This window comes from Cylas formicarius, unplaced genomic scaffold, assembly GCF_029955315.1.
Source record: "Cylas formicarius isolate icCylForm1 unplaced genomic scaffold, icCylForm1.1 PGA_scaffold_6__28_contigs__length_40554024, whole genome shotgun sequence".
Lineage (NCBI taxonomy): Eukaryota > Metazoa > Arthropoda > Insecta > Coleoptera > Brentidae > Cylas > Cylas formicarius.
Window position 1 is genome coordinate 23,072,252 of NW_026844347.1, and position 26,042 is coordinate 23,098,293.

Consider the following 26,042-nt stretch of genomic DNA (forward strand, 5'->3'; position numbering starts at 1 on the left):
AAAAATAAAAGCATTTAGATTATAAAATTGAAAAAAAATAAGCCCTTGCTATTGTTCGTCATATCAAATTTACATTAAACTATATGAGGTAGTTTACTAGTTAAGTAATATGTATGTTTTATCTCGTTTCACTGGTAGGTAGTCTGAAATAATATGATGAATTAAATTTATTTATTCATTTATTTAGTTATTCACTATCGTCACGAGTTACTATACCATCATAAAATTGAATGCATTGAAAGAAACTGAAACTTTTATCACCAAAAGACAAGGGTTGTCTGGTTCACTAAAATTCCTAAATGAACCGTATCAACTTGGTGTTATCTCTTGTCAACGATGGAAGAATTAATCATTTTTGAAAGAAATCGTCACAATGGATGTATATTTTTCTACAAACTTAATAGCTCCGAAACCCGCGATTAAGTACACCCGAAATGGCTCGCCACAGTGTTTATCGAAGCTGATGTTTTAAAGTGACACTTTACACACCGTTGATCAGTGCATATTTGGGTGGTTTAGAGAAGAGAGTGGGAAATTTTAATCGGCGTATACCTATATCGTAATAGTAAATTATGCAACAAGTGCGAAAAAAGGCATTTGAGTTACAAATTTATTTGGCACGAGCGGAGCGAGCGCTTAATATAAGAATGACTTAAAAAAATTACCAAACGTGTTGCATACTATACTTTTTCTAAGACCGTTAGCACCGTTTCGCAAAACAACACGAATACATTTACTGACATGACAGTCAGAATTGACAAACGTCAAAATTCAAGCCGTGCGGTAAAATCTCCGAAAACATCCGATTGCTTCCACGTTTTGACGTTTCCCGCAGACCAGTGGGTAATTAGGTATTTTACAGACGAGAGTAGAAAAAAAATATAAAACTATAATAGACTTTTTCCGTTATATTACATATATTATTACAATAATTTTAGATCCCTATGAAAATAAAATTTTTTCGTTTGTTTGATCCGCGTTTTCGTGGTAGTAGTAGTAGGCAAATAGAATCTGTACATTCAGGCGACACGCCAATTTTGATGCTAATAAATTACGTATTATGTAAACAATAAGTCGAAAACCGTGAAATTATAAACGAATACTGTCGAGGCTAAAAATGATAAAAACAATTATTATTAGATACGCCGGAAACAAGTGTATTGGGGTTATGGGAAAATATTTGTGACAACGCAAACAGTTAAATCTTGTGTGCTCTAAATTTTGTCAAAAAATGCGGCTGAAATTGAAATCCATAATTTTGCACGGTATTGAAATTATATTTAAAAATAGGAAGATATATTCCAATTTTTTATGAAACTTATGATATAACCAAAATTTCTAGCGCGTTTTTGAAATAGGGCATTTATAAAAGTGGCGTATTTTAAGGGAACCGCCATAACTTTTTATTATTTGATTAAACTGTTAACGCCTGTTTGTATTATTTATTTATTTATTAGTATCGTTATTTATGAAATAAAAAACAATTGTTTTTACATAATCACCTGATATGTTCGTTTCTCAAAAACAAATTCACTGTATTTAGAGCACTTTTGATTTCTCGAAAAATTGGGACAACAGCATCAACACCGCTTCATTCTATTTGTCAAAATAAGTAAGAATCTCTAGAAAACACAAAGAATTGAAGAGTATTAAAAAACTGTTCTCTACCTTAGTGCAAAAGTTAATTAAACAACGTATTTTTTACTTTTTTGAGGTGTCCGTTTTATTGCATTATTATTATTAACTTTTGTTCAATATATTTAAACTGACTGACTGAGGCTAATAGAAGTTTGTCCAAAGTATTATTGTGCCAACCCATCAATCTGATTCTTTAATACTGAATAGCTTGAAAAAATCCTCAAAACTGAATCTTAGAAGTTTTATTAAAATAAGCTCCCATTACAGATATCTTACATTATATATATTACACACATAAACTCTTCATGCTGAATTGGAAATATTTTATGACCAGTGTCGAGGCATCGCCAATCCGGATATTTAACACCTAAAGTGCATGTTCTTAGAAAAAATAAACTAAGTTAGCTTAATTTCAGCCATCTTTTACTGGAAATCACCATTTTGCGGTTTGATTTCGGGACACCCGGAAATATACCTTTTTCATGTTAATTTCTTCAATAAAGTTTCAATTTTTCTTTCTGTTCATTTGTGTGGAATAAAGTTGAAGTTGCTAATGAATAAACCTTTCAAATGAAGCCCCTAGTTCCAACTTATGTTTAAATATTAGTTACCAATATCCTAACTGAACTAAATATATTCTTATTTAGTAATGTTTGTATATTACATTCAAGCAACCAAAACGGACTGGCGCTCCGCCTGCATATATAACTTCTACTACTGTAAAGGTAGGTAAAATTCTCCAGACGATATACCGTTTTTACCACATAATCCGGTATTCAACTTTGGTAAATTTGTATGAAGGTCTAACCGCAGTCTGACCTCGCTTGGGTTTCTCTTTGTAACCCTCAACAATCCCAATCCCTCGCACTCCCACAATGACATTCCAGAACCGTACTTCGGTACGTGCATACAAATGCTGAAAGAAAGATTTGTGTAGAGTTTCATCGTTGATATTCCTCCATTATTATTAGTCCATCTAGTGAAAAATCCATTCTTACTTTAAAATATTTATTACAAATATAAATGAAGGAGTAAATTTAGCTATAAAACAATGTTAGAATATTTATCATTAATTCTGGCATTAGTCGACTTCTGTAAATATTTTCTTTTTCGATGATATATTTATTGTTCATATTTTTTCCAACCAGAAGCAGATATTTTTTCTACTTCACTTTTATTTAATTATATTGCCCCAGAACTAAATTTCGGCAAGGTATTGTTTCTTCTTAAACTGGTTTTCAGCTGTCCCCATATCACTTACTTCAATTGCAATAATATGGCCGAAGAAGAAGAGAGAAGAACTTTGAATCCTCGCTCCATGGTCAACTTCCAACTTCCAACTGCCAATAACTACTTGTTTGTGCAGGAATTTTCAAAATATATCATTTTCAAGCAAAAAATTTTGAATGACTTCTTTACTCGATGATGAATTAGGTATTTTTTCCGCTTGGGCAGAATGGTAGCTGGCATTGTCCATCACGACAAAACTGTTTGATAGAATATTGGGAAACAATTTTTCAGAAAACCATTTTTCAAAGATGTCTGCTGCCATGTTTTCGTGATAGTCAACCTCTGCTTTTTTGACATCTTTTGCAAAAAGCAACAAAGCGTTATCTACCCAACCAGCTTTAGAGACCGCATGTAATACGATAATTCGTTTGCCCCGCGAAACTGGCACATCCAATGAACATTTCCTGCTGTTACCATTAGTCCATCCTTTCTAAATATATGTTGGGGACGTTTTTAGCACGATTTTCTTGAATTTCTCTCAAATATCTTGTTCCCCACTCCGAAATTCTTTTTGATTCCATCAAAACTTGTCTCTTATTGATGGTTTTGTAATAAAGACCAATTCTTTGTACTAACGCACGCAAAGTCTCTTAGCAACAGTCAATGTTCAAAACACTACGCAACCGTCTCACTATTCCCGCATGGTGTATGTCAAGCAGACTTTTTAAGATGATCTTTTCTTTCGTGGAAACCATTCACAACTATGTCACGTACTCTGGCATGCGGACGTTAATTTTCAAGATTTCACCAACCAAAATGTTAACACTCTCCTTCTTTCTATTCGGCACTAATTTTCAGTAACAGCAGTAATTTTGAAACCCCGTCTCCCCCGCCTCCTTACTTAAAACTTCTCTAACAGCTCTGGTCACGCCACTGGAAGAAATTTATTGTGATGCTCACTGCTCCGTCCTTCGACCATATAGTCAAATATCCAGTCTTTCAACGCTTTGAACTTAGAAGCCGGCAACGGAACGCTCGATTCAGATTTCGCCACGGGCATCGTCTCCGTCGTTCGGAAAGGGGTGGGGACTTTTGGATGTTGGCCCCGGGTGTCCTCGGTACGAGCAGTGCGATTCCGGCGCTGTGGTGTTTTTGTGGTGATGCGGAGGAATCCATGTTCCGGAAAGGTTCGATGTCGATAAAATATCGAGCGGGATTAGTCGTCGAAATTTCCTCACAATCATTTTCGTTTACACCAAATTGGAGTCGAAAATAGGTGGGTGGAAAGCTGGAAAAATTTTGCACGATTCGATTCGGAAAACGTAATTACAAATGCGATTTTTCAATGTAAACGCGTCAGTTTACAGTAAGTTAACGAAGAAGGAGAGGCGTCATTATCATTCGCTATATTACGTATAATTCAAAAATATATATCCAAAACTTCGATAAGTCGTTTTATAAAAGTTATATAAAAGTACTTATATGTATCTGTGTTCCGACTTGTTTCGGTATTTCAAAGCAACACTTTATATAAAATGCATTTCGATTGAAAATCTTGTTTCGATGTATAGCGTCTCGCAATTGAATGACAACAATTATCGTAACGTTGTCCCCTCTGATTAGGTCATTTTGACTTTGTTTTGAAAGGTCGCCTTCCAAGTCCCATGATTATAAAAACTTCTTAAACAAATTCGATGCGCTGCTATTTATAAGTTAACTACTAATTAAAATTGGCTCGAAACTACGTCGTAGGTCTGTATGTTTAGGATTACAAATATTTGAATAATTTGTGATACACCGTGTTTCAAAAATGTTTGAGATACACTATGACTCTTGCGCGCCTGATGGCGCCCCCAGTTTTAATACATTCTTCGAATTTAGCTAATACTAAATACAAGTACAAACATACTTATAAAGTGAACAATTCTTATTTTATTAAATTAACCTTTTGAACACTCTATGGCGAAATAATTATAACTGAATTGTAACTGTCTCAAGTTCTTCAGTTTAGTATAAACTTCAGTTTTTGAATTTAGTATTTGAAACCTTAAAATTAGATCTTGCGTATTATTTAAAATATTATACAAAATTCCTATTCATATACCGTGTCGAAAATTCAGCAAATTTAGAGAAATTTCAGAGACATGAGGAAAAAGAAACTAAATTTTGAAAAATCATTTTATTTTTCTTCTAACTTTTTAAATACCATATTTGGGTGGACACTTTCCCGCTCTATTCAATAGTGTCAGCACTCCTCATGATAAGAACTATTTTTATTACTTTTTCATGTTACGTTCTTCAAACCACTGCGAATGATTTTTATTCTTTTGATTATTTTTTAAAACAGCATATTGGCGATGTCTTTAACCTCGAGTCTAGGTTGGCTTCAACATTATTTAAAAATGCTTAAACAATGGGGATCTTTATTTAAAAAAAATGCATCGTTGACTTTTTTTAATAAATGTTTTTTTTGTGTTAATAGGCAGAAACAAACGAAATTTATTAATTCATCCAACGTTTTAGCTCCAATAATTACACTAGCACTAGTTTTAACTTCAATTGGAATAAATTCGTAGTATATAACAATTACAGAGTCTAATGAACATGGAAATCGTTATAGAGTCTGTCAAGGTTCAAATTTTATTAAGGGACCAAGTTTAAAATTGTTTAACAAAAGTGTAGCATTTACTAAAATTTAATCGTTTCATAATGTCAACCCACTTTTGAAAACTCGATATATTAATTCCAATTGTAGGTGACAAAAATCCTTTAGTATATTATAAATTTTAAATCCCGCAAATTTGCTTTGCTTTTTCGCTGTTACTTTATCTAGAGTTCTGTTGGGACTATACGTTCCTAAAAAAACATCTAACTAACCAAAACATCGTTCCTCCGCGTCAAGAATCGGGCGAGTCCCACACTAGGGGCGACGCATTAGAAACTTTTCAGTTTTGAACTTTTCGAGAAATACTGTAAACGCCATGGAACCATGGAGTTTGATTCGGTCTGTACAATGATAAAACTATACAAGAATAAGTTGATATTGATTAAATTAAAATTTCGTTCGTCACTTTACTACTGTTTGCTAGTTGAATTTAAAATTGTAAGGTCTTGAAATTCCATGGTTACGTACGGAACGGAGATTTATGAAGACGTAGAATCCTTAGGTAGTATTTTTGCCATTTTATGTCTTACATTTAACACGACTAAATCATTAAGGGCCAATAACTTCTACAAAATATCAAGGTTATAATTTTGTTGAAGTAAGTTCTGTCTTTTATATTTAAACGGCTTGTTAAAAGGGACAAGAACAAAGACATACATTTATGATGGCCAAATCTAAAAGTACGTTATTCACTAAACATTTACTCGTCCGCCCCTGCCCCTTCATAAATAACAACCATTACGTGGGAAGATACAACAAAAATTCTTGACATAATTTTTTCAAAAAATTGTTGGTCGCAACGATAACAATTATTATGCACATATGGAGATCATATGGATCGCAAACACCATAAAATTAATGCAAAATTGATGAACTGTCAGCGGCCATGTTGATTACTGAATAGGCCTTATTGGCTGAAAAATATTTTTGAAATTACTCGCGCATGAGAATATTTTTTGATATAGCGGCCTTATTATCACGCAAGGTCCGTTTATATCTGATAAGGGTTTCAAATACGTGCAACTGACTTTCTTCAGTTAATAGAAAGAAATACCCGTCCATTACGGACTCGTTTCGTTAAGAATCTTAGAATGCTACAAAAGATCGTGGTATAACTGTTATAACTGACATTATATAACAGGCACTTCGAACTTTTGCCGATTTTTGATGATTCCAACCAGATATACGAAGATTCGTTGCTGTGGCTATAGATTATACGCTAAATTTAGGCAAGTAAAAATGTTTGGACAAATAACATTAAAACGTTTTTCGATTTTTTTTGCAAATAAGATTTTCTAGAAGTAAGCGGAGTCTACTGTAAGTATCAAAAAAAAGGTGCGGAAGCAGTCTTATATTTAAATAAGCAAAAAAATCCTTCTAATAAACCAATACAAGCGGACCCTCAAAATGGGACAACCTGTACATGCAACCGCATATATATCTATTATTAATTGCAATAACTGCCAGCCTCATTATACTTGTGGTCGGAAATAAGATGTTTATGTGATTTTCAAAATAATGGATGCCACGACATTGACACGCAAAGCCGTCAGCAAGTTGTTTAATCATGTAAAAATTTTCCGTTGCTATCTACCTACTTATGAATTTCTAATAATACTAAATTGCATGAAATTAGTACATAATTATCTTTTTTTAACTGTCAGGTTTAACTGTTTAGTACATCCACTTGCTTAAACTCGTAATATGTAATGTAGCCCGACTAAAATATCCTTATACTATTTTAAATAGAACAACTTTTAATAGTATATTATGTATAGTTTATTTATTTAAAGAATGCCTTAACATCAACAGCACGAGAAGTGCGTATGTCAATGTGTCAAATTTTTTTACAGGAGTATACGTTGAAACGTAGTAATATATTGGTTACTACTGTATTTCGATATTAGTAATTAAGTTTAATGTCAAAACACATTTTTAATAACTTGAGTCGATCCACAAAGAAATGGTAGCAGTTCTTTCATGGCCTGTTGACACTTGACACCCTATGTTAACAATACTTGACGAGTAATTGAATACTCTTCTTCTGTCTCAATGATACTATTAAACCGAAATTTAGCACTATTATATTTTAATTCATGTGTTAAGTTCTACTAAAGAATGAAAAAATAAAAGCTGTTATCAGTTCATCAGTTCATGTAAAGTTCATAGTCATAGCATAAGAACATTTTTTATTACGTGGCCAATAGGTCTGAATGCTTTACTTACCCAAAAAAAACTTTAATCATTAAAATAAAGTGTATTAACACACAGGTAGAAAAATTGAGAAATTGATAGAAACAATATCTTGCTACAGTTATCTGACTTTTTGTCAGATGTTCTCGATTCTATTGCATGCAAAATTTTAATCATTAAAAAAAATGTATTAACACAAACAGGTAGGAAAATTGAGAAATTGATATAAACAATATCTTACTACAATTATCTGACTTTCTGTCAGATCGTCTCGATTATATTGCACTTCCAGTGGCGTTTAGTGAAGATCCGCAAATCGTTACATCTTTATCGACTTACCGTGCTGGAATATTTTGTAGATAAGTGCGCCCCTGCGATCCGCAATGAAAAAAAAACGGCGGGCGTGCCCAAAACGCACCAAAACCATCATTTCCCAAGGTTCGAGAAACTAAACAAGCGAATATTGATGGGCCAAAAACCCAACACCGGGGTTCCCAGTAAGAAGCATGCGACTTGATGTTTGTAGAAATTTGTGTGCCTTGATTTGCTTTTAATATTTAATTAACTTTACTGGTTGACGCGTCAGTTTGGTCAGTTGGTTGTATTTTAACGTAATTATTATATCAATATACGGTGCGTTCGAAAATTGGGAGCACATATTTTACCTGATTCTACGCCTCAAATAATCCTTAGTTACATATACAGGGTGTGCCTGTATGTATAACAAAAATATGTTTCATATGTAGATTGATTAAATTAGATTTCAAAATTGAACAAATGCGAAGCCGTATCCTAAAAACTTATTAAACTTAGCATCTATAAAGCAAATTTTGTTTTCTCGAAAAGCAAATTTTGTTTTCTCGAAATCTATACATAGGTCGAGTTTAAATCACTACAACCCAACTTTTGTTTTAAACGGTTCTCCAATATATCCATTGGCCGCTACTTTAAGTGTTTGGTGACTCGTTTTACACACAAACGACGCTCGGAAAAAGTGGAATTATTGACACGGGAGCTTTAAATCGATTTGATTTCGCGGATTGTGGTTGGTGGACCTGCACGGGTAATCTAACCTAATTTATTTTTGTTCCAAAAGTATTGTAGGAGGTGGTTTTGTTTTTTGTTTAATCAGGACCATGGAAAATATGTTTGGGTAAATATTAAAGTCGGTTTTAATTATAATTTATTATTATACCAATCGGGTTTATCGGCTTATAGTTCCAGATTTGGATTAATTATGATTTATGATGCATTGGATTATTATGCGTGTTAGATTGTGGCTCCGATGCCCTAATTCTGCATGCCTATATAATACATTTAATACATTGTTTTATTTAATGTTATCGGTAATTTTAATTAGTGGTGTGATTATATTATTTATCAAAAATACCGAGGCTTGAACATTCAGTTATCGCTTTCTTTTTAATATCTTGACTTTACAAAAACCTTGTCTATGCTATTAAATGTGTTATCATAAATATTACTAATATTCGTGTCTTTTAGAATTTTGCGAACTCATGTACATCTGGAGTACTAATGCAGTCGGTTTGGATTTGGACAGGTCAAATAACGGCACTGAACACTCAAAAGACAATAACAGTCAACTTCATAACCGTGGCCACAATAAGGTAATTTTTATCGAGAATTCATATTATTCATATTGTGATAGTATATGAGATAATCTTGACCTCCACAAACAAAACCTGTTCTATCAACTTTTCAAAAATGTTTAATGAATAATATAACCACCACATATGTTTTCAGAGTATCAGATTTTTCCTTTTTGTAGTGTAAAAAAATGTCAATGACTGAGGACATGTTCCAGACACCCAGATATCTCTCTTGGCGGAAACTACATTTGTCCAGGGCAAAACTGAAAGCCTCCAGTAAAACATCTGCTCTGCTTTCTGGTTTTGCAATGGTGGCAATGGTCGAACTTCAATTACAGACCCCAAGTACTATTCCTGGACCAATTTTAGTTGTATTCGCGGTCATAACCACACTTCTAGTAGCTGTACATATGTTAGCATTAATGATAAGTACTTGCATTCTTCCCAACATTGAAACTGTGTGCAGTTTGGACTCAATTAGTTTTGTTGATGAATCCCCACATGAAAGGTTGCACTGGTACATAGAAATTGCGTGGGCCTTCTCTACATTACTCGGTTTGTTACTTTTTTTAGCTGAAATAGCGATAATATGCTGGCTCAAGTTTTATGACGTCAATACGACAGCAGCGTGGTCGGCTTGTGTAGTATTAGTGCCCATTTTATTTGTTTTTTTGGCGTTTGCCATTCACTTCTATAGGTCACTAGTAGCCCACAAATATGAAATAAGTATGAAGGAGCTGAAAAAAATGAATGAACAGATTGGAGATGTGACTGGCAATAGACTGTTTGGAGATGAACCGGTAGGAAATAATATTCACATTGTTTGAAGTGTTTCATATGCAATGTATTTATTTTTTGCAATGGGGCAATGGATGAAAGATCTGGCAACAAATTTTATTTGACATGGAGAGTGTTGGTTTTTTGAGGAAGGTTGAAATTTTTGCTTATTTGTTTTGACTTAACTTGTTTCTTCAGCTTTAAAGAATCCTTGCCTATTTATTTTTTTAGTTGTATTCCATTTTGATTACTTAACTTAGTTTGTATTGAATTTGTTTTGTTATCTGGCCTATATGGTGAGAGAAATTGCATAGATCTGATTGAATTTAGTCGTTAGTATTAATATATAGTTGACAAATGGGCCTATATGATGACTGATAAAATCAAATCATTGAAAGCAATATCATATACCGGTGTAATTATAAGGCTGTGGTTTTAAAATGTACTTCTAAAGTTGTACTATAACTTTGTAATAGATTTTGATTTGTTTTCCCAGTGATTAGTTTTTATTACTGTTTAAGTATAAATAGTCATGTGGAATTTTTATTTATTTACCTTGCAATAAAATCTATTTTAATTAATAAAATTTATTTTATTGGTAGTAATATTAAAATAACGCCCTAATAACCATTATACTATGGAAACAATTTTACTCATCTCTTTATTGCAACTTTCAGATTGTTTACAATTCCTATTAATTGTTTTTTTAATAGAGCGTTTCTTCGGAGAAAATCGAAAATTGATCATAATTTTCGTGAATATAGTCGCCAACCAAGCATGGTTCTTTTAAACCTGCCAACGATCTTAGTGTAGCAATTTTACACACTTGCTCCGAGGATTTTAAATGTATCTAAAAATATGCGGTTTTCAATTTATGGTAAATCTTGTATATCAATAGCGATAGCGAAAAATAAAAGAAACATTCACGCAATTCAACTAATATATCCTGCCCCAAAAAGAAAATGCTAAACATATCCAGCATTTTAATTTCTTTACGCCATATAGGGATAAGTTTTGGTTAGTTTTAGAATTGTGCCGAGTCTCTGTTTCGGTGAATCGAGTCGACTCGAGTCAGTTTATATGGCCCTCGATTCCCTGATTCGAGTCCAGTACTCGAATTCTATGTTTAGTATTCGAATATGACTCGAGTTCGGGCGGACTAGAGTCTAGTAACTCGAGAGGGTTAAGCATTGACACAATAATAATGGGTAAATCAATATTTTTAATGAAAGATAATTATAAACATAAAGAGCATGGGAATTCTAAGGAGATAATTAGAAAAACCGAAAATAATTAAAAAAATTCTCAACGAGTCTAGATAATATTCTATTAATTTGAGACAGCTTTAAACAATTCTTTTAATACTAGATATAGTAAGCATTATAATCAATATTTTTTTTAACTTTACATTAAGTAGGCACACAAACTCAATAGCTTAGAATACAAAGTTTGGTAAGGTATCCACCTAAACTACCTAAACCGAACTCAGAATACAGTACAAAACTAAATGAATATGAAAAAAAAATAGATATAAGAAAATGAAAGTTATTTAAAATAACTGTTCAGAAACAGTATTCGGTCAACCTTCTTGGGCTCCAGTCTATTGCGGCGTTGGTTGCATAAAAGTCCAGCCTTAGAGAAAACTCGTCCCGAAGGAACGGAAGTGACTGGAATGCATAAATACTTTAAAGCAATTTTACAGAGGCCGCTGTTGGTGATTTTGCGAAGTTCCCAAAATGTAAGTGGATTGGCTTTTCTATCCAAATACGGTAGCTCTACGTACTGTTTCACCTTGATGATTGCTGATGTGGAGTTTTCCACGCTCGAAAATTCCAATACCTTTTTATCTAGATGCTCCCATAAATTCTCGCCAGTCCCCTCTGAAGTTATCTGCTGGGAATCTGAAGATGAAGTTGTACCTGTTTCGAGACGTGAGGTAGATGACAATAGAAATCTATTAGGTACCTGGAATTGAGCTTGATATTCCTGTGTTTCCATCATCAACTCGTCAATAACAAATTTTTGAGCATTATCTGCATTTGTCTCGACGCCAAAACCAGCTTTTTTAAACTTTGGATCCATGAATGTTGCTTCGGCAACAGTTTTATTGATCTCATGACCGCCAAATCTTCTATCGAAAACCTCCAGTAATTTTATGTTTAACCTGCTGGCGACTTCGGAATTGGAACTGCAACTTCTTAGTGCCGTTTGTACTCCTCGAATAAGAGGTATGATGCAGGATAACGTTGGATATTGCTCGCCAGATATAATACTATTTTACTATATTTGCTCCACAGGTTTTAAAACACAAAGGTACTCGTGCACCTCGATCCATTCGTCAGCGTTAAGGTTATCCGGACAGCCAGGTAATGAAGAAATTGCAGCAGAAAGAGGTATCTTGACCTTATCGAGACGTTCGAGCATATAATACACTGAATAACATCTTGTCAGGACATCTTGCTTTAGTTTTAAGCGTTCCAGCTGCTGCTGCTGGGTTCTTGAACCTGTTTTAATTTATATGCAGCATTATTGATTCTTTTGAAATAGGCTACTACTGCTCGGCACTTTTCAATCAATTGAATTGATAGTTCATTGTTTTTGATGGTATCCTGAACCACCAAGTTCAATGTATGAGCTACACAACAGTGGTGACGTTTTTGCAGAATATCAATAACAGCTTTTTTTATATTAGCCGCATTGTCAGTTGTGACACAAATGATTTTGTCCAAAATATTCAATTCGGTTTCCAATATATCTTTCATTTCTCAAGCTAAATTTTCTGACGTATGGGCATTCTTAACTTCCCTGGTGGATAACGTTAAAGTTTTAGACTTGCCATCATAAATGAAATGAATTGTCAGGGTCATGTAGCTTTTGCTGCTATCGGAGGTCCGCAAGTCTGTTGTCAAAGCAATGTAATCTGTTACTTTAAGCATCTCTTGCGTAGCCTTTCTTGCCAAAGAATATTGAAAACCTGTATTCTCAACGACTTGAAGCGGCTGAAAATAAACACACACCATTCTCAATAATGCTTCATCCACATTTTTAGAGTTCATCTTCAGAGCTTGCTTAGACGAGAACGTCATCTGAAGTTGCCGTTTACATGGTGGTTGTGCTGGTGGTGTCTCGCCGTCTGTCAACTGGGATAGATTGGAGTTTTTGTCCTCGTGGACTGGTGTTCCATCGCCAGAACCAGAAGCTACACTTAATAAATCGGAATCACTTTGAGCAGAGGAGATAATTGAAGAATTGTCAATCTCAGTCGAGTAAATAATAGGATGAGATTTTTTTAGGTGCTTTAACAAATTAGTTGTGTTTTTGAAATCTTTAAACACAGAATCACAGTTTTTGCACTTTATTTTATTGCCGTCCACTTTCTCAAAACACTTCCACACACCTGAGGTTTTTTTCGGCGCCATTCTATAGTAAATTAAATTACAGTCAAATCATAGTTAGTATTAATAACCAATTAAATAAAGTCACTCTTAACTGCTAACTAACACAAATCAAAGAAATCAAAACAAAAAGTTGCAGGTTCAAACTTGCCCGTCGCGCCACTTCATTGCTTAAGTAAACGAGTACGGACGAGTTGACCAAACTCGAATACTAAACTCTCTAGTCAGTTGGACTCGCAATAGAATCAAGTCTGCGAGTACGAATCGATTCTTTCCGATTCGAGTACCTGAATCGAGTCCGGCGTACTCGAATTAAAATAAAGTGGTATTCGAGTAGGCGAGTACAAAGCAGGAATCGAGTCTGACTCGAGTCAAACCGTACTCGGCACATTGCTAGTTAGTTTATTGTAATTATAGATGGTAATTTGCAACCAATTTTATTATCTATTATTATTAATTATTGAACAAACATGTATAGTTTATACTTACTGATGGGATAGGATAAGGTGCAGGATTAGCAGCACACTGCCTATATCCGATATCTCTAAACGTGCTAAAAACGCAACAATCATCGTTCCAAACGCCCTCCTGAAGTTGACCGCGGTCCAAGTGGAAATACATACCCTTGCCGCGTTTTTTATCAGATTTAAATGCCCCTTCGTAGCCATTTCCATCTGCTTTAATCAAAATTCCTAGAACGTCCCGAATATTGTTAACATACGCTATCAATAAAATATTAGTTTATGTGAACCTAATCCGTGTCTCATGTCATTTTTATATTGTCCGTCGTAAAATGCACCATCAGAATACCAATGTCGGCCATGACCTTCTCGCTTCCCATTCTTCCACCCCCCGACATAAAATCCACCATCCGGAAAAATTCTCAGTCCCGTTCCGCTCATTTTTCCATTTTTCCAATCGCCCCTGTATATTAATTCGAAGACGTCTCTGTTTGGCAATTTGCGCGCCAAAACCCCGAAGCCGTGACGACGGTTCCCTTCAAGATCGCCTTCGTACAGCTCGCCTGCACGCGTTATTATTTTACCCTTGCCTGTGACAGTTCATTTGCATTTAAATATTTAATTCGGGTAAATTTCATCTGTAAAAAAAATAAAAACACGTTTTACCCGACTTTTTATCGTCTTTCCATTCTCCAATGTATTGGTCACCGATGGTATTGAAAATAGTGTGTCGCAAACCATTTCTTTTGGCGGTATTTTCGATTTGGCGAGATCTGAGGATAAACGATTTTCTTTCATGAAGGAATGGCATATTTTTAAAACCAGTATTTGATCGATATTTCTGGAACGTCAGTCATTCGAAACTCGAGAGCAAAATGGCCAAGCGCATTCACCAGACGCGACAGTTACGTAACTCTTCTCAGCATCGATATTGTTTTCTAATACGTTCACGCTCATTATTTCAAGAACTGCAGGCGTTCGAAATTGTTGAGCGAATCCGCTATGCCATAGGTGACATTCGCCCAACATACTATTTAGGAACCATTCTTGGTAGCTGTAGCAGTTTTTGAACACGTCCACTAAATATGTTTTTGCTCTTAGCATTTAAAATGTCCGAACGAATGCAGCACCATTCTGAAACTGTTAAGTGTCTGCTGAAACGAGTCGATATTATTTATTATATTGTGCGTCTATCTATAATATCTCGTCGTTGTTTCCAAACCTCTTCTTTGGCAATGGAAGATTTTAGGAGTTATAATGAAAGATGCATCACTGCACATTATTTCAGCTTTACGACGAATAGAGAAACAAAGACTGACAAGAAAGCATCGTCCCGAAAGAAATGTTTGATAAGAAAATTATTTGTACTGTTTTAAGAATTTTGTGTCATAAACAATACCTCGGAGTAAACAATTTACTGTTGACTTTGTGGAATTCCAAATACAATGATTCCGATGAACGCGTAGAAATGTGACGAAAGAGATTAAAAAAAAACAAATAGGTTAAAATTTATTTCTGTCTCGCCTTTAATTTTTATTCTTATTGACCAAGATAAATTGCCGGAGCATCTGTAATGTGCCTGTTTCTTCATAATTGTTCTAGATCTATACATAATAGATTCCCATCTCCTGAATCTATAAAACAAATTTTCTAGAAAAGCTTTTTTACGTATTTTTGTAAGGAAAATTTACATAAACAGCAATTTACCTTGGTCGACTTTGTTAATCATATCGTTTTCGGGGCCTGCATTAAAATTTTTACAAAATCTAGGCTAGGATATAAAATTTTAATAGAAAAAATATTGTTTATTCTTATAACATTTTCACATTGGATTAACCTAAAGACAAACGTAACAGAAACAAAATATGGAAAACACTGGAAATTTGCCTTATCACAAAAAAAGTAACAAAAAAATATTTTCTTTTGTTTCGTTCTACGTTCTTTTGGTCGCAGCATTTGAAAACAACGATAGTACCATCACTGTTACGTCTTTGGCACAATAAATAATCTTAAAAACTACTTGGGATTATTTTATAAATACACGAAGGTGCCACCAAAAAGTTACAGAAATTCTTACACTACAGATTGATGATTTCGGGAAATAAGAATTATATTTAGAGGTTTTATTACAATCCACTTTCAAATCATAAAAAATCAAATCATGATAGCAAGGTTGTCACATTACTTATTTGCATTGTTTACTTCATTCTAATTTAAAAACTTAAAACTATCATTCTTGTCTCGTTGCGCTTCAAAATGAACTAACATTAAGTACGTCCGTACATTTGGCAACATCGAACTAATTAAGACACATAAAAATAATTAAAATTGCTTTAAATACTGTTTAAATTTTTTGCATTGACTTTAACACTCTATTGTTGTCTACTAATTATCTAGTATCGCTGAAGCGGCAAGTTCTACGTTCCAATTCGTCCTATGCAAAGCTGCCTCGCATGAGCTGCTATCTGCCAACCCTAACCTAGAAGTGACAATCTTGAAAGTATTCAACAAAACCAAATCACATTTTCACCATAAAAAAAACAGTAACACATAAAACTGTCAGATTGTTTCATTTGACGAGTTGATGTCTCAAGTATTTTTAAGGTAAAAAGTGTTATTGCTGTTTTTCTTTTTTCTGCACAATTTCGTGAATAATTCCGTTTTCCGACATGAAAATATCGAATTTGTTCTTAATAACTTTTGGTTTTTCAAAAGGTGAAACAGTTGCACTAATGAAAAAAGGTTCAAGTAGCCTAGTAAGTCTATTCTGAAATATGTTTTGTTTCTTTCGTTCAAAAATTGGCATTATTTAGGAAATTAGGCAGAAAAAACAAAAATGAAAATAAAACTGTATCTCGAAAATCAAGAATTGTAGCAGTTAAATAACAGCCTGTATATTAGTGGGAACAGCGTAAAAAGATTAGATTGATATGAACAAATGACTGAAGAAGAAGTAAAATACGTATTATTTCCAATGACATTTTACATTATACACTTTATCAAATATCATTTAAATAAAACACTTTTTATTACATTATAGTTAATAACTATTTTATTAACTAAATACATTTATTTGAGCCAAAAATTGTTATTGCTGTATTCTCTAAATAATTTATATTAACTAAACTAACCAAATCGCTCACTGGGTGCAATAATGACAAAGTCAAGGAATAACTATTTTTAGTTAATTGTACCATAAAACATGGACATTTGTATGTGAACTACGAACAATACCGGTACATAGTTATCTTACTCCAGTTCCGTTAGAGAGTTAGTGCCATCACTATTGAATTTCTCGCGTGTTTAACAATCTTACGCGCAAAACCGGCATATAGCCCAGTGCGTCTGTGATCGCCGCAGAGCACTTAATGTTGGTAAAAAGCGCCAAGAAGGCGGGAACTCCCTAAAACTATAAAGTCGTAGAGATGAGTTACGATGATTTTTTTTTTATTTTAAAAAACCAGTAACTCCAACTTCTTTAACTTTCATTGGGACAGTTCAGGCGATATTGTCAAAATAAATGACGCGTGTTTTCAAAGTAGGAAAAGATGCTCCCGACACATTTTTTTATAAAACATCTTTTAGCGAAACTGACTAAATAAGCATAAGCATTATGCAAAGAAAAATGCGAGCAGGCGCGAATTTTACAACTTTTGAAAATGTGAAGCTATACTGTGCTTATCGAAATGTTATACCAATTCCAAAGAAAAAGCTTAATGACTTAATGGATTTTCTAAAAAGAAATGCTATTAATAAATGTCAGTCACTTTTATACTAGTCTCTGAAATGTGTGTTGAAAATAGTACTTTTTGTTTATTTTCCAAAAAAAACAGGTGAGTTGTGACAACAGTATGCCTCTACCAAAAACTATAGGTCCGTTGTTTTTTATTGTTTATGTGTTAAAAGACTACTTATCTGATCTTTTTTTTCGACATGTATAAAGAACTATATACCTTTTTGTTTTTTGTAGTTATGTTTACCTGCCAAAGTTTATAAAGGCACATTTTACACGTTACTATTATGTACCTATCTTGCAAATGAACCGTATTGTATTTTTATAATAAAATGATGTTAAAACTTTGATGCTGTTTTATTGAGAATTTTTTTATCAAAATTTGTGAAATTGATGTGTACAAAAAAAAAATCAATAACTGCACAAAATTTAAAAACATTTAAAAAAGACCCGCAAATATTTTTGGTTTTAAAAAGAGAATAATACAAATCAATTTATAATTATAAACCCATTATCTTAATATTTCAGTTTTTATTTTCCTAAATCACTGATTTTCTCGGAACTAGATTTTGTAGATGCGGCACTATTGCACCCAGTAAGGGAAAAGATCTCGTTTTTCAATTTGCATTATTTTAAAATACATATATTTGTCTAAAATTCAACGATGGCAGGGCAAGTCAATTGTACAACTACCCTACACAACCTACAAATTTTTAAAACAACTCAAATTTACTGTATTTCGTATTAGTGTATTGCAGCTGCACGAATGGTTGGTTGGTTGGTTTTTATTCTATCCTCGCTTAATCTATTAATTTTTGAAATAATGGTGGTACTCACTTTAATAAGGTGTTAATCTTGATAGTTTTAATTGCCAACGGTACATCCCACCCACATGATTGCAGTGCCGATAGGCACTCTTCACTATTTGATTCTGGAACACACTCCCTTACCTGTCCAATTTTGTTGTTGCGATATTCGGGCGTCATTAGCCTTTCCGCATCGGCACTTAGCTTTATTAAAAGAACAATGTTGCCATTAAAGGAGAACATGCTCAAATTATACTAACCTGCCCTTGTTGTATCTTTCGCTGAATCTGTTGCATGCTGAGAGGCTGTCCTTGCCCGGGTGTGGTAGGAGCAGGCCTGTGCGGTCTCAGCGCCTCTTCGGGCACCTGGCTATATAAGTTCTCAGGTATTTCATGGTAAAGCCTTTCTCCCACCTCCGAATACTGTCTAGAATTGGTGGTAGCATACCCATAACCTGTTGTTTGAGTGTTATTGTAAGAATCAGCTGTCTGGTAGCAACTGCTACCAGATGACTGGTAGAGGTTGTTGTAGATTGAAGCAGAGGAATTGGTAGAGGCGTAACCAAAATTTAGCGGCTCGTAAGTGGTGGAAGACGCCGAAGAAGCTGAAATTGCAATCATGTTGAGGCAGGAAAATTGACTCTGTCAAGAGGATCACAACATTATTGTTTTCACGATTATTAACAGATTAAATATGAAATATGAATTCTTCGTAGATTTATTAGAGTTACCTTTGACTGCGTAAAACACGAAAATAATAATGATAATAATAAGCATGAGTGAGTGAAACCCTATTTTAATTTGCCCTAAGAAGATTCAAAAACGTTAGCCAAGATGATTTCCAACACTAAGAAAAAGTCTTTAATATACCAGCACTACTAATTTCTATCAAAAGCAAATAATAGGGCATCTGTCTGGAAAGATGCCAGTGTATTGGACGAATAAGGACAAACGGTCTGGGCAAACTAACTTATCACCTTACAGCAGTCAGAAGAGTCAGAAAGAAAGTAACCTAGCAGTCAGTAATAGTACCTGCTTATGAGAATTAGCTTAGCTAGCTAACTGGCCCAAGTTTAAATAAATCAGGCGTCATCGAAATTACTGAAACACAGATCTTTTAATCCGTCAAGTGAATTGAAAAGTTGAGGCATGCACATTACCGCTAGCTATAGATGAGATAGGGCCATTTTGTAATATTTCTCTATAAGCAAAAAAAATCTTGCTTCTGGGTGAACAAGAGGGCTGACGTTACATTTGAATGAAGCAAAGAACTCTCTCCAGAGGTAGGCTAGCGCAAAAAATGAATATAATCAGTACATAAACAAGTGAGTCTCACCTAAACGTCTACTTAGGCCTGTAATAACATCATAGTCACTAATAGCTTCATAGGTGACACTACTTGGACAGTACACAGGATCATATCGTCTGTTACTCTTGAACTGCCCAAACTCCGACTCGACAACATATGTTTTACCTTTTTCAGAAACTTTTTCACCATTTGATTGAGCATTTTGTTTATCAGGACTGATATTTCCATTAACACTTGAGTTGTTCTCCAGCCATATCTTATTCAAAAGAAAGGCAGTGTCGTTTTTTTGTGATGAAGAGCTAGTTTTTGAGTAGACTTCGTTTAAATTCGAATATGTAGCTAAAAAAAATAAATATAAAAACTCAGGTTTAAACACCGTAATTTTAACTTACAATTCTGAACCTTTGGCAGTACTTGCGCCCCAATCTCCTTCTCCTTTTCGACATTCTTTGAGTGCCCCTGTGGGGGAGGAGCAATCAGTGGTATATCTGTAGTACCACTTTCCTTCCCCAACAAATATTTCTCAAGATCAGCTAGGAACGAACCTTCAGTTCTCTTCTTAGTTGGTGAGTCATCCAATTTCATCAATGAGACACTAGTGATCAGTTGTTCGTTCGCGACAGGACCGACAATGCCTTTTTGTGGCGATTTTACACCCTTTGAAGTTGCAACACCTGACCTAATGTAATTCAAACCGCGATTACTTATATCGCTGGCCACATAACTAGTACCGGCCTTTAAAACGGGGGCAGGAACTCCATTGGTTACAGTCTGAGCATTATAATTTTGGATTTTTTTCATTATTTCAGTTTGGAGGTTAACATCTACAGATTGAATGCTGGGAACTGGCGAGATTCGAGAATAATATGGACAATTCTGGTCTGGAAAAAGACTAGAAGTGTCAAACGGATCATAAGGCTGAGATACAGAGAGAGTGTTATAATAAGCTGGTGGACTATGGTAAGGAGGTGGCGCGTTTTCCACCTTCTGGAGACTATCAGACGTCCAACTTGTTGAATCTAAAACACATACCATTTTGAGCTTTGAATCAATTGGGCTTCTGAAAAGAATATACCATCTAAATTTTCTTGGGGCACATCGATAGGTTCATCCAGCAAAGAAATTGGGTGAGATTCACTTTCGAAATTATTGTTACACCGTAAAACTGCATTCCCACTATCTGAAGTAATATCTATCAATATTGGAGATTCAGTGGCAGAATTAATTTTGGGCTGCGGCGGTCTCTTAGGCTTGACCTTAAAACTATCCTGGTTCTTAAGTTTCTTATAGCTGAATTGCTTATCAGTTGAATTCCTTAGAGAGCCATTCACTACTTATAGAAAAATAGACAGTTTAACTTCAAAATGTTTGCAAAAGTGATACACCTACAAGATTTAGAGCTGGATTTTCTTCTATCACAGAGTTGAGGTGATGGTTTAGGTTGACGTTTCATGCCTATGAGATCCGGCGGTTCCATCGGGTTTTTCAGGTACATATCATCGATGTGGGAAGGGCTGCCCCAACTTTCGCCGAAAGGAGACCCATGACCAGTGTGAATAAATGAGTTATCCAGTGGTTTGCTTATATCCTCGGGTTGTTTGGGCCGCATTGGATTAACAATGCACCTGTGTAAATTGGTGGAGATTAGGGTTGTGGAATTGATGGGTCAAATTTTTTTAATTTTAAAAATATAATGAAATTTATATTTATTAATATTGTGCGTTCTGAGAACTAAAGAGAGTCGATATTTTTATTGGTTTTATCGGTAAATTGGACATCACAAACGCATAATAACTTATTATAAAATACATATTATTAAATAATGATAGATAACATTTTGATCGAATTTGACTAGTCAATTAAGAAGTGGACGATTGATATTGTTTTAAAAAATTGCTACACACAGCTAGTAACAGAAAAAATGTGTCCAAATCTATACTACCCATATGTTGCAAAGTAAAGCAATATCCAATATTGTCAAAGTTTCATTAAGTAATAATGTTAACCTATACGCTGAGTAACCAGTACTACTGGATGAAGCGTTATCCTTATAAATCATATTTGGCAATAACTTTTATAAACGCCACTTTAATCACAAGTTTAATTTGTCATGAGCAAATCACAGCAGCCGCCTATTACTTTTTGAGTACATTTTTGCAAAACAGTACTATTACATTTACTGAGTGACGTCTCACGTGACCATCGACCATCAGAATTGAAAAGAGTCAAAATATAATATACACCAAAAGTCACGTATGCTGAGTCAGGACGGACGAGCGGCATGCCGTTCCAGCTACGCAAGAACGAACGGTAGTACGACGTACACCGAAGAGCCGAAAGCAACCAATGTTGTAATAAATGGACGAATAGAACAGTGCTTTGGTTTTTGGGGAGAGTTGTATTAAGGACGCTGACGCCACCCCTTAAGTTAACATCAGAAGTGGGATAGTTCCACGTCCAGTGTTGCAAAAGCAATACGAATTAGTGTGAAAATGGCGGCAGACAATTGCACAAACGGTGCCGCGCTGAATCTTACACACACATTCGAACGGAGATAATGTGTCACCTAGTGTCGAGTCTATTCCTGAACTTTCGAAAGGGACAGTGTAAGTTGTAAAAAAAAGTGGTTAAGATTTCCATTTAAAACATATTGTTTTTTAGGGCATCCCTGAAATTAACACTTTTTATGCAACTTTAGGTCCAACTAGCGCCTGACTAACGTAGATACAAGTGCAAAATTTCTGGCAAACATATTGCGTTAAAATGAATATAAGAATTACTTTCCGAAATCGGGCGACGTATTAAAGAAAACATCTACACAAAGAAATTAAGTTTAAATCAATCGTGCAACGTTGCTCGGACGCTCAGACATCTGCGCAGTCAATGAAACATATACATAAGGACGCTAGAATTCTGGAATGTAAAAGTTTTCCCGTGTATATTGGATGCTAGCAAGTCACCTGTATGAAAGGACGCCGACATATCAGTATCATCACAAAAATGATCTTCGTAAAATCTGGCCTAAGGAAACCCAACGCCATTTCGTTTACAAAACTAAAAAATATTCACTTGTTAAAGTAGGGATCTTGAAGAAAACGATACTGGACGCTCAGAGACGGATCCATGAAAGGATGCTCAGAAGATAGCAGGATCTATATATATATACATGTATATTTCAAATGCCAAAACTTTGGAATACCAAACTGTTCATGATATGATATGTGTTTTGAAAATACTTTCTCAGATACTACATCAATCTCTGTAATCCTAGTTGAAGGGCGACAAAAACACACATGTATAAATACAATTCATACCTCGGAAATGTTCCAATTTCAAATGTCCTTTGGTTTTGCCCCTTCCACCAATACAACTCGGCACTCCCATCTATAATAGCAATCTCATCCCCTTCTTTAATTTGAAGCTTGTCAGGTTCCTCCTGCTTATCTAAGGCCTTCATAATTGGTGTGGTATTTCTACGGAAAAACTCTTTCAAAGCCGCAAAGGTTGGCCTCTCTTGAGGGTTCCGAGCCCAACACTGAAGCAGGATGCTATAAATGGGCGGTGGACAGGCTTCAGGCAGCACCAAGCGCTCCCCTTCTTTGTCGATTTTGCGTAAAATTTCTGATCCTATCAGACCCATCCAAGGATCTTCTCCAAAAGTAAACATTTCCCATACAGTAACTCCAAACATCCAAGTGTCTGAAGCATGGGAAAATTGTCGTGATCTTAATGACTCGGGGGCACACCACGGAAATGGAACCTTTTTATGTTCAGTCATGACATAACAGTCGTCTTCTTGCGGCAGTGCTCTCATTAGTCCAAAATCGCCTATTTTAACCTGAATGTATGGAATAATTATTAATACTGGCATATCCACCACCACCTTAAGGAAATTATTCTACCTTATCAACTGCAGCTAAAAGAACATTTCTGCAAGCCAAATCTCTGTGCAAGAAGCGCTTACTTTCCAAATATGCCATGCCATTAGCCACTTGAGTGGCATACTCACACAACATTGGCACAGGTGTGTGTTGGCATTGTTTTCGCAGGAAATCCAAAAGGGCACCCAAAGGAGCCAACTCAGTGACCATCATCATTGGTTGAGACAAGACTACCCCATACAACCTAAAAAATGGCTTTTGCTCAAACCTTTTTCATTCATTTTAAATACACTGAAATAAATTGTTTTTGCTAAATTTGAAGATTAAGGAAAAGAGGCATTGCCACACTTGATAGTTGTGTCAAATATATTAATATATTACTATTGTTCTCCCTTTGCAAGTAATTTTTTCTGAAAAATAATGAGTTGCTCCTAAATGAAGATATACAGTAAATCAAAAGTTACACACAAGTTACATTATACACAATAAAATATTTGACAGGTTTTCAAGTGAAACTGTAAGACTTATGATGATACTGACACACCCATATAGCACACCTTATGAGATTTTGATGATTTAAGCAATGCATTGCTTGCACTTCCTTTATAAAATCTTCAAAAACTCCAGGCTGGTTGAGGGCATCTGCTTTTAGCACTTTCACCGCAACTGGTATTATTTTACCATTTGGGCTTGTCCACTCACCTAAATGAAAAACAATTTCACTCATGCTGCAGAAATGACACTGGAAGAATCAAATAACTGATGGAAATTTTAGGGCTCTGGCACCTCTACATTAAAAAAGTGTCCAAGATAAAAATGCATACTATGGCAATATTGGAAAGTTATGAAATAAAAAAATTATTGACGAGTTCTTATATACAAACATTGAATAAATTATCATTAATTTATTAATTAGCAATTTGTATTCAATACATCCTTACTGTAACTATTAGTAATACAGAATTGTAATTTATGGGCTAACAATAATTCTCATATAATCAAGTTGAATAATGCGAATTTTATTACAGGAAGAGCAAAAAAATATTGTTTACCTCGCCTAACAACTCCAAAACTGCCATCTCCTAACTTGACAGATAAAGTGATATTGCTCTCTTGAATCAAGCAAGAAGTAAAATCGCTATCAGATATCCCATCATTAATTTTTTTACTTGAATTGCTTTTTCCTGAAGCAGGAATCAATTTATTAATCAAGTTTCTTTTTTTCTGGTGAGCTCTTTTCTTTTTCACTGCTTCCAATAGCCTTCTGGCTCCTAGAATCACAAACATTTGAAGATCAAAACACATGTGTATTATTCAGAAACAGTTTTCTACCTGGTTTACTCAGTCCTATGTTTTCCAAATCTTCAGGTTTAACAAAATCGAAATGCTCCAACCTTGTGATTTGCAAATCATCTCTAATTGATACCAAGAACTGACTGAGCTGGACATCAACCAGAAGTTCTTTAAGCCACTCAATACCAACCTCAGCCATTTGCAAGGTTTTAAATTAGCAGTAGTGCTTAATTTATATTAAAAAGTACAGATTATTACATTTTTTGAAACAAGTATTAAGTAGTGTAATAGATCTCCAAATACGTTGAAATTGCGGCAGAAAAAGTGAAAGTAAACAACTAAACTTAGCAGATCTTTTTGCCATCATCGCATTTATTGTCTTAAAAATTCGTTGTAACCAATAGAAACAAATCTGTACAACACAAAACATCGCAAATAAACTACTTACTGAGTTTGATTCAGGAAACAGGAAACTTAATATTCTGACGGCAAAAACGCCTTCATCACTGTGGTCTCGTATAATCACAGGACGCAAAATTTAACGACATTATCCGGGATTATCAGTAGAGATCATAAAGCAAGTTCTTACATAGCTTGTTAACATTAATTAAGTAACAATACAAATAAACATTAAAAAATATACAAGGACGAATCGCTGACAGCGAACGAAAAACCACAGAATACTGAGATTAGTTTTGGTCAGTAGAAGGTTCATTGTAAAATACGTTATAGAGAAGTTAGAATTTAATGGAAGAAATGAAAGTTGCTCAACAAAAAACAATCTCAAGTTCAGCCGCACACATCGTGGGCAAGACCCTTGCTTAGAAGTCTTTTAAGGTTTGGGGTTGTTCACTATAAATTGTCTCCATAAGTTTATTAAAACTTTGAGGTATTGCGCCATAGCCATTTACATTTGTCTCAATGATTAATAACTGTGTTATCCCGTAGTTATATATTTTTCACAATCAGCACTATTTAATAAGTACATTCTTTTGATTCCAATAAAAAATAAAAATCATGGACTGGAGTTTATAGACAGGCATTTTCTTGAT

The 26,042-nt window shown here is 34.6% G+C and overlaps 3 protein-coding genes and 1 long non-coding RNA gene across 14 annotated transcripts; 2 read left to right on the forward strand and 2 right to left on the reverse strand.

The window, feature by feature from the left end:
• Positions 1 to 854: 854 nt before the first annotated feature.
• On the reverse strand, positions 855 to 14,789 carry LOC132703920 (MORN repeat-containing protein 3-like). Of its 7 annotated transcripts, XM_060673455.1 has the most exons (6): positions 14,636 to 14,789; positions 14,260 to 14,559; positions 14,132 to 14,200; positions 13,998 to 14,061; positions 2,400 to 2,554; positions 859 to 1,622 (listed from the first exon to the last, which is right to left on the reverse strand). In XM_060673455.1, exons 1-6 carry the CDS (start codon positions 14,778 to 14,780, stop codon positions 1,597 to 1,599), a joined length of 759 nt encoding a protein of 252 aa, XP_060529438.1. In that variant the 5' UTR covers positions 14,781 to 14,789; the 3' UTR covers positions 859 to 1,596. The 7 variants fall into 7 exon arrangements, 6 of the variants coding, with proteins under 6 accessions (XP_060529437.1, XP_060529434.1, XP_060529438.1 ...); XM_060673454.1 differs by having other exon boundaries at positions 855 to 2,554; XR_009619187.1 differs by having other exon boundaries at positions 862 to 1,111; positions 1,503 to 2,554; positions 13,998 to 14,200.
• On the forward strand, positions 2,636 to 10,699 carry LOC132703921 (calcium release-activated calcium channel protein 1-like). Of its 3 annotated transcripts, XM_060673457.1 has the most exons (4): positions 2,636 to 4,144; positions 8,086 to 8,223; positions 9,230 to 9,354; positions 9,516 to 10,699. In XM_060673457.1, the coding sequence occupies exons 2-4, from the start codon at positions 8,193 to 8,195 to the stop codon at positions 10,161 to 10,163; spliced, it is 804 nt and encodes a 267-aa protein (XP_060529440.1). In that variant the 5' UTR covers positions 2,636 to 4,144; positions 8,086 to 8,192; the 3' UTR covers positions 10,164 to 10,699. The 3 variants fall into 3 exon arrangements, with proteins under 3 accessions (XP_060529440.1, XP_060529441.1, XP_060529442.1); XM_060673458.1 differs by lacking the exon at positions 8,086 to 8,223 and having other exon boundaries at positions 2,646 to 4,144; XM_060673459.1 differs by lacking the exons at positions 2,636 to 4,144; positions 8,086 to 8,223 and adding an exon at positions 8,250 to 8,879.
• On the forward strand, positions 11,711 to 12,503 carry LOC132703924 (uncharacterized). The gene is made up of 3 exons (XR_009619188.1): positions 11,711 to 11,851; positions 11,965 to 12,341; positions 12,411 to 12,503. It is a non-coding gene; the product is annotated as an uncharacterized LOC132703924 (long non-coding RNA).
• Positions 14,790 to 16,308: 1,519 nt separating the features above from the next.
• Positions 16,309 to 25,671, reverse strand: LOC132703919 (activated Cdc42 kinase Ack). 3 transcript variants are annotated; one of them, XM_060673449.1, is made up of 13 exons: positions 25,439 to 25,671; positions 25,030 to 25,216; positions 24,750 to 24,968; positions 24,255 to 24,399; positions 23,719 to 23,941; positions 23,131 to 23,654; positions 21,206 to 21,441; positions 20,892 to 21,146; positions 20,209 to 20,835; positions 19,844 to 20,155; positions 18,769 to 19,112; positions 18,540 to 18,712; positions 16,309 to 16,448 (listed from the first exon to the last, which is right to left on the reverse strand). In XM_060673449.1, exons 2-13 carry the CDS (start codon positions 25,187 to 25,189, stop codon positions 16,355 to 16,357), a joined length of 3,312 nt encoding a protein of 1,103 aa, XP_060529432.1. In that variant the 5' UTR covers positions 25,190 to 25,216; positions 25,439 to 25,671; the 3' UTR covers positions 16,309 to 16,354. The 3 variants fall into 3 exon arrangements, with proteins under 3 accessions (XP_060529432.1, XP_060529433.1, XP_060529430.1); XM_060673450.1 differs by having other exon boundaries at positions 18,769 to 18,962; positions 20,892 to 21,149; XM_060673447.1 differs by having other exon boundaries at positions 20,892 to 21,149; positions 25,439 to 25,670.
• Between the last annotated feature and the right edge of the window lie 371 nt (positions 25,672 to 26,042).

Coding starts and splice junctions, on each gene's coding strand:
- LOC132703920 (XM_060673451.1), bottom strand. CDS start 14,780: ATGCCATTCCTTCATGAAAGAAAATCGTTTATCCTCAGATCTCGCCAA. Junction 14,560..14,635: donor GAAAGACGATAAAAAGTCGG/GTAAAACGTGTT, acceptor GAACTGTCACAG/GCAAGGGTAAAATAATAACG. Junction 2,555..13,997: donor CACCTTATCCTATCCCATCA/GTAAGTATAAAC, acceptor TCTTTCTTTCAG/CATTTGTATGCACGTACCGA.
- LOC132703919 (XM_060673447.1), bottom strand. CDS start 25,189: ATGGCTGAGGTTGGTATTGAGTGGCTTAAAGAACTTCTGGTTGATGTC. Junction 23,942..24,254: donor AATCATCAAAATCTCATAAG/GTGTGCTATATG, acceptor GCCATTTTTTAG/GTTGTATGGGGTAGTCTTGT. Junction 21,150..21,205: donor AAAATCCAGCTCTAAATCTT/GTAGGTGTATCA, acceptor TTTTTCTATAAG/TAGTGAATGGCTCTCTAAGG.
- LOC132703921 (XM_060673457.1), top strand. CDS start 8,193: ATGGGCCAAAAACCCAACACCGGGGTTCCCA. Junction 8,224..9,229: donor ACCCAACACCGGGGTTCCCA/GTAAGAAGCATG, acceptor CGTGTCTTTTAG/AATTTTGCGAACTCATGTAC. Junction 9,355..9,515: donor ATAACCGTGGCCACAATAAG/GTAATTTTTATC, acceptor TCCTTTTTGTAG/TGTAAAAAAATGTCAATGAC.